This window comes from Chanodichthys erythropterus, chromosome 13 (genome assembly GCF_024489055.1).
Source record: "Chanodichthys erythropterus isolate Z2021 chromosome 13, ASM2448905v1, whole genome shotgun sequence".
Classification (NCBI taxonomy): Eukaryota; Metazoa; Chordata; class Actinopteri; order Cypriniformes; family Xenocyprididae; genus Chanodichthys; species Chanodichthys erythropterus.
Genome location: NC_090233.1, coordinates 18,476,666 through 18,484,142, shown reverse-complemented (window position 1 = coordinate 18,484,142; position 7,477 = coordinate 18,476,666). Strand labels below are relative to the sequence as shown.

General features: G+C 36.8%; 1 protein-coding gene across 6 annotated transcripts in view; it reads right to left on the bottom strand.

Annotated features, from left to right (window-relative positions):
* col27a1b (collagen, type XXVII, alpha 1b) overlaps positions 1-7,477 on the bottom strand; it is a 147,777-nt gene that overhangs the window by 24,079 nt on the left and 116,221 nt on the right. For 4 of the 6 annotated variants that reach the window (XM_067405535.1, XM_067405536.1, XM_067405537.1 and 1 more), the window contains 3 exons: positions 7,309-7,344; positions 7,161-7,187; positions 6,561-6,623 (listed from right to left, as the gene is read on the bottom strand). In XM_067405535.1, the coding sequence (XP_067261636.1) occupies positions 6,561-6,623; positions 7,161-7,187; positions 7,309-7,344 (126 nt within the window). The remainder of the gene's footprint in view (positions 1-6,560; positions 6,624-7,160; positions 7,188-7,308; positions 7,345-7,477) is intronic. The other 2 variants (XR_010896852.1, XM_067405539.1) reach the window with 1 other exon arrangement.

The window sequence follows — 7,477 nt, the reverse complement described above, 5'->3', positions numbered from 1 at the left end:
TGAGTTAAAATCAGGGAGATGTGTGGATTATTTCGAGGCTCTAAAATAAACTTTAACGTGCACTTTATTAACAGCATTTTCTTTCATTTTTTTTTTTAATTTATGGTATTTTATATTAAATATAAAGGAAGGAAAAGCTGCTAGATCTTGTAAAAGTGCTTTAAAAACGCATATCCACGACAGATTATTCCATAATTTGAGCAGCACTTGTGATCTCTCCTCAGAGCTCATCTCACTCTGCACTCAAGCTGCTGCGCTGCTGCTGTGGGGGATGGGCGGGAGGCGCGCGCGCGATCAGAGGCCGGTGGGGGAAGGGCGGCGAGTCACTCAGTGTCACTGTCTGCAGCTCTCAGCTAGGGCTAGGGTTAGGGTTAGGGTTAGTGTTAGGGGAGCAGGGGTTTCACATCCAGTGCCTTTTAAAATCAAAGTATGAACAAAATAAATCTGTAAACAAACATGTAAACGTCCCAGCTTGAGTCATGATTCTTTTAAACACTTTTTATACTAAACACTGTAACTGCTCTCTCTCTAAATATAAAACAATGTTTGCTGTAACTGCTCTCCTATTATATATTCTCATTCATATGCATCCTTAAGATGTAAACCAGTATGTGCATTTCTTAAAACAGTTCATACAAATAACAGCACACAATGAATTACCTGCAATAGCCTGTAACCAGTTCATAATCCTTATATCAGTGTCATCAGAATGACAAGTCCTTGTATCATTGTTCACAAAGACACTCTGACAGTATTTTCAGAAGTAATATGGATACGATTTTGATGTCAGTGATTGAAAATACACAAGACTGCACTTTATCTGTATGGCATACATTTCAACAGTATGAACACGTCACTCTAGACTGGATGAGACAGGATTCAGATATACTTTCTGGTGGTCTGTCAAAATATTACAGTAGCTACAATGTCATGTGATATAATGACAGCCAGTGGCACAGATCATCACCAAACCGTCCATTCCAGCGTGATGAATATGATCCTCAACTGGATGGAACTGGAATAAATACTTTGACTGTTGCGATCATCCCAATCGGACTTATGATAGCTGCCTGAATTATAATAATGCTCTGTTCACTGTTGGACAGAGGAGAACTGATGACAAAGAAATGTTTCAAGGGTACCCCAAACAAGTGACGAACCTGGCTGGAACATGCTTGTTCAATGAACACTTGTCAGTGGTGTTGTCTATTACCTGAAAGTTTTCATCATCATTGTATGTGTGTTGTCTGCAGCAAGTTTCTGTATTTGGGTGAATATTTGCAGCAAGTGTGTTGTCAAACTGATCAAGATGTTTTGTTCATTTTTTCTGTTTGCATGTGTTTTCTTCAGTTGTGCGCGGTGATCTCTCTCAGCCACCGTAATATTTACTGTATAATGTAAAATGCAAGTAGACTGCAGTAACATAGCATTACATCAGTCTACAGTTTATGTAGTGAACAGTACATAGTGAACATTATCTGATTTCACACCTGTTCTGTCTACAAACACATCTCCCATCATTCGGCTCTTTTGACCCGTCTCGGCCTTAGGTCATGACTGAGAGCATGATCTACAACAGTGGCTCTTATTTCCATCAGAAACATCTCAGTCTTGGCCTCTTCTACCTCTTCCTCTGTTCTCCTCCATACCCTTCCACCACACATCCTTACTCCTTCTTCTGTCTGTTGACTCTGTTTGTGTCCTTGTTGTTCATTCATGTACAGAGTGTGTAACACTGTGTTGTGCTCTGTCTGTGCCTCCCAAATGAGATGGCATCTGAGATATTTTAGAGAACTGTTGATCATTGCTTGAATTACATTCCCCTTCATTATTGAAATTCAAAATTCATCCCTGAAATTTAATAATTCAGGACAAAAAAAGTCTAAAAGAAATGTATAGAAAATATGCTTGACAGTTTATGACTAGTTCAACCATTTTGCATTTAATGTCTTATGAAAATAAAAACTATTCGACACCTAGTATATTTTGATGAACCTGACATAAGCAAGTGATAATGTAGGAAACATCTGACACTTGTACATCAAATGCACAAATGTACCAAAGCATTTGCAATTTGTTCCGGAGAATGAGAATCTGCATTTATGATGTGAACAAGAGACTATAATGTGGATGTTGAACAAGTAAGAATTTTAGTTGTGATTGGAGACATGCACCAAAGTGAGAGAAACTGTTATATATAATATAATATAAAATATAAAATTATTATATTATATATAATATTAATTATTATAAATATCATATATAAATATAAATTATTATATTATATATAAAATATAAAGAGAATGTTTGCTGTAACTGCTCCTATCTATATAATATTATAATATTTTTTTTTCACATATCTTTTTATATATACATATATATTTTTTATGTTATTTGTGTACTGTGCTTGTCTCTTGTCTCTGATACTAATGGAGGAACAGCAGAACGCAAAGTAGGAGAAAACACTTAAAGCAAATAAAATCACTCATAAAAGCAAGCGATTTTGAAGGTTTTCAAATCTTTTTGTTGCTTGTGTATTTTATTAAATAAACTAAATCACCATGCTTGACGGATTAAAACAGTTTTCCCTCCGCTTTTGGGAGGAAATATGTACGTTTCATATTCAAATGACGTAATGTCTGTCGTCCCCGCCTCAAACTCGTTCGTACATTAATAAACTGTAGTTACAGTACGCGGATATAGTCTCCATTAGGCGGGGGCGGGGCGGCGCGATCTTTACACACACATTGATGCGAGCGCAAAACTCCGAGGATTAAAAGTTAAAAATACATGCCAATATAAAGCATGAGAGCTCCTGCAAATGAGTCTATTTTTATTTAAACACAAATTATTGTGAATATTTCTCAAATTAAATGTGGATTATATGTCAATTCATTCATATTCATGATAGTTTTTGCCTCCGCCATCTTTATTGGTGACGTGTTGGTCTCTGATTGGTCAGATCACCAGTCCCGCGCTCGTAGTATCTTCCTGCGCTCTGATTGGTCAGAATCCCAAAAGTGTGTATCTTTCCGGAAGTGCAGTTCTCCTAGAGGGCGCTGTGTTATACACACTTTAGTGGGGGGGCATACACACTTTAAGTACACAAATCACATAAAAGTGAAATTTTGGGACAAATGAGATTTTAAGCCAGGAAACCATTTTAGAGCATGCTGAATGCCATTATATGGTCAAACAAATGAGGACATACAAAATGTCCCAAGTTTTTTTGGTGGTCCCCAGTTTACTGGTGTGTATCCTGGTGAATGTACCCAAAAGTGACATAAGTAGGTACACACACACACACACACACACACACACACACACACACACACACACACACACACACACACACACACAAACCTGCATGAAGATGTATGCACAAATACAGTGTACTCCACAATTATTGGCACCCTTATTAAATATGAGCAAAGGTGGATGTGACAATAAATCTGCATTGTTTATACTTTTGATCTTTCATTCAAATTATAACCTTTCATTGAAGGAAAACAGTTGAAAGCGGGGGGAAACTCACATTATGAAATAAATGTTTTTCTCCAATACATGTTGGCCACAATTATTGGCACCCCTAGAAATTCTTATGAGTAAAATATCTCTGAAGTATATTCCCAGTCATATTTACATTTTTTTAGCACACCAGGGTGACTAGGAGCATGAAATTGTCCAGCCATGACTTCCTGTTCCACAGGAATATAAACATGAGGAAACACTTTCCCTTAATCATTCATCACAATGAGTAAAACCAAAGAATATAGTTCTGATGTGCAGCAAAAGATTGTTGGGCTTAACAATATAGAAAGTAGCTGTAAGAAAATAGCTAAAGCATTGAAAATCCCCATTTCCACTATCAGGGCAATAATTAAGTTCCAATCAACTAAAAATGTTACAAATCTGCCTCGAAGAGGACGTGTGTCTAAATTGTCCTAATGTGAAGTGAGGAGGAGAGTTTGAGTGGCCAAAGACTCTCCAAGGATCACAGCTGGAGAATTGCAGAGATTAGTTGAGTCTTGAGTCTCAGAAAGCCTAAAAAATGATCAAACAACACCTACATCACCACAAGATGTTCGGGAGGGTTTCAAGAAAAATCCTCTGCTCTCATCCAGAAACAATCTCCAGCATATTCAGTTGTCAGACACGACTGGAACTTCAAACTGGACCGCCTTCTATGGTCAGCTGAAACTAAAATGAGCTTTTTGGCAGCAAACCCACCAGATGGGTTTGGTGCACACATGGATAAAAAGTACCTCATGCCCACAGTTAAATATACTGCTGGATCTTTAATGTTGTAGGCCTATTTTTCTGCTGGAGGTCCTGGACATCTTGTTCAGATACATGGTATCATGGATTCTATCAAATACCAACAGATAAAAATTCAAAACCTGACCGCTTCTGCTAGAAATCCTATAATGAGCCATGATTGGATCTTCCATCAGGACAATGATCCAAAACAAACATCAAAACCAACACAAAAATGTGTCACTGATCACAAAATGAAGCTTCTGCCATGACCATCCCAGTCCCCTGACCTGAACCCTAAAGAAAATGAGTGGAGTGAACTGAAGAGAAGACGCACCAACATGGAGCTGGAATCTGAAGGATCTGGAGAGATTCTGCATGAAGGAATGGTCTCTGATCTCTTGTCAGGTGTTCTCCAAACTCATCAGGCATTATAGAAGAAGAGTGAGAGCTGTTATCTTGGCAAAAGGAGGTTGCAAAAAGTTTTGAATAAAAGTGTGCCAATAATTGTGGCCAACGTGTTTTGGAGAAAAACATTTATTTCATAATGTGACTTTCCCCCCACTTTCAATTCTTTTCCTTAAATGAAAGGTTATAATTTTGTGAATTTTTTGAGTGAAAGATCAAAAGGATAAAAAAAATGCAGATTTATTTTCACAGCTGCTTTTGCTCATAATTACTAAGGGTGCCAATAATTGTGGAGGGCACTGTATGACTGTGCCTAAGTGTACCCGCCGTTGTATTTCAAATTGCATACATGTAGCCCTAGTGTATAAGCTATGACCGTAGTGTGTTAGTGTCATCCTAAACGATGAGATTCGAGTACACCGTATCTTCCCTGTTTGTATAACTGTATCTTCCCTTTTATGTTTTTGCCACCTGACAAGTTTGGTTTCGTTGTAAAGCTCTCTTTATGCCTTATTCGACAATGTATGTCACATTACTGTAAAAGGCATTGTTCCAATTTTAATGGTACTTTGGGGAAAATACACTTATAATTCATGCAAATGAAGTCATAAATGGAGACAAAGAAAAGTTTGCCCGCCAGGATTGCACCCGCATCTATTGGCTGTTTCACACAAGGAGGCGTGTTGGCTTGTTTTTCCATAAGAGACAACAACACGCAATTTTTCTTTTGTCTCTGGATTGTCTCTGAATTGTCCATCGCCATCTCGTGCACGTCTCTCCCGGACGTCTCAGGCGACCGCGCTTCCATCACGCGCTCATCTTCTTTTTCTGTTCTGCTGCTCATTCAGAAAAACCAAGTCACTTCTTCATTGTCGATCCGGCAACACTGCTTTACGCTTTGATGCTATAATAGGAATTTATTCTCGTGGCCAGAGAATAACATTCTTTTTATAATAGTTTATGAGAAACTTAATTGTTTGCTGGACAAACTAGGATAGTTTCTCTAAACAACAATTAAACTAGAACTAATCATATATGTAATTGATTATAATTCGTTGTTATTAATTCACAATATATGTGCATAATTCCCTCTTGGGTCGATATATGTATCATCATAATTAATCATAAGGCTTTATGATTTATTATATTCATATATTTCACCAATGAATTGATTAAATACTTGCAATATTGCTAAAGATTCGTTACATCAGTACCATGGTGTGGTACTACTCTTTGTTAGGGATGGACCTTTGCAGCAATATACTTTTAACAAACATCGTTTAGTTGAATATGTAAATATGTGCTGCACTTTCCACTCAATAACAAAATAAACACACAACAAAAATAACAGCAGTGAGAAAACAACAGTTAGGAAAGCATCTGATCATAGTGACGTGGATGTTTGCACAAGTTGCAATTCACTGGCATCATGTTGACATGAGGTAATTATAATTACACTGTTATGATAGCATACTTAAAGCATACTTGAGACTATAGAATATATAGATCTGGCTATGTGAGACTATAGTTTGAATTACTCCCTTTTCTTTGCATGACACATTGACATTACAGTACAGTACAGAATGGCTCTTTTGGCATTATCCTGAACATTGTAAGCATTAATTTTACATGCTATTGAACAGAAGCGAGGCTCTCAGGAGCGCACATAAACGTTTTAAGTTCAGTTAAAAGCTTTTTACACATTGACAATAAAAAAGTGATTAATACATAAAAAATTCTCACCTATAGCCCCTTTAACAGTAGTCATTATTAACTGATTAGTTTAGGTGAAGATGCCACAGAACAGACCGAGTCACTGCTTTGAGGTCAAGTTCATTTGCTAAGGTCAGTGATATTGAAAACTAAAACATGTATCAAACAATATTTGCACCTACCTCAGACCTTAATGTAGAACGGGAATCAAAAGCATTTAAAGGAGTTCCAAGAGCCTGATTTTCCTAAGAGAAAACAAAGTAGAGTAGGACTATAAAGGAAGGTAAACAGTACAATGAGTTAAGAGAAAAAGAGTCAAACACAATATGTGATGTATCAGCTATTATGTAGGTGTGAGTGTTTTTATTTTAGGAGAACAAAGCCGTGTTTCAAGGATAGGGACTATCGTATGGTGAGACATTTTTTCAGGTAGCTCATAACAGCAATCTAGGCAGTGTTATAATAGCATAGAAACAGTAGGAAAAATATGGTATGGTATATAGGTGGTGGTTGGGGTTGACTTTAATTTTTTTTCTTTGGTAATCTTTGTGTCTTTTTAGACTAGCCTTGGATATGCAATACTCCACCTAGTGGTTTTCTTGACAATAATTACTTCTGTTTGTAATTTCATCTGAGCAGGTGTGTTTAATTAGGCTGCTTGAGCTGATTTTCCTATTAAATTATATGTAATATCTAATTAATTTAACTTGAGGAAAGTTTTCCTCAAATTTTCGGTGACCAAGACCGACAAAGATACCTTAATATATACTAGGCATACTTACATGAGGAAAAGATACACCAGGAAGCCCCTATAAACCAATGAGAGATAAAGAAACAGAAAGCATTGATTACAATGAGCTTCGGCTAAATGCAACTCAAGCATGACACATACTATTAATTTGTTTGTTAAAATGCATTAAGACTACTTACTGGAGGTCCAGGTGGTCCACGAGGACCTGGAGGTCCCTAAAGGGTGGCAAAAAGATATATATCTAAAAAAATTTTTATCTAAAAAATATATTTATCTAAATATATACATATCACTGTAAAGCTGCTTTGAAATGATCTGTATTGTATAAAGCAGTATATAAATAAAGGT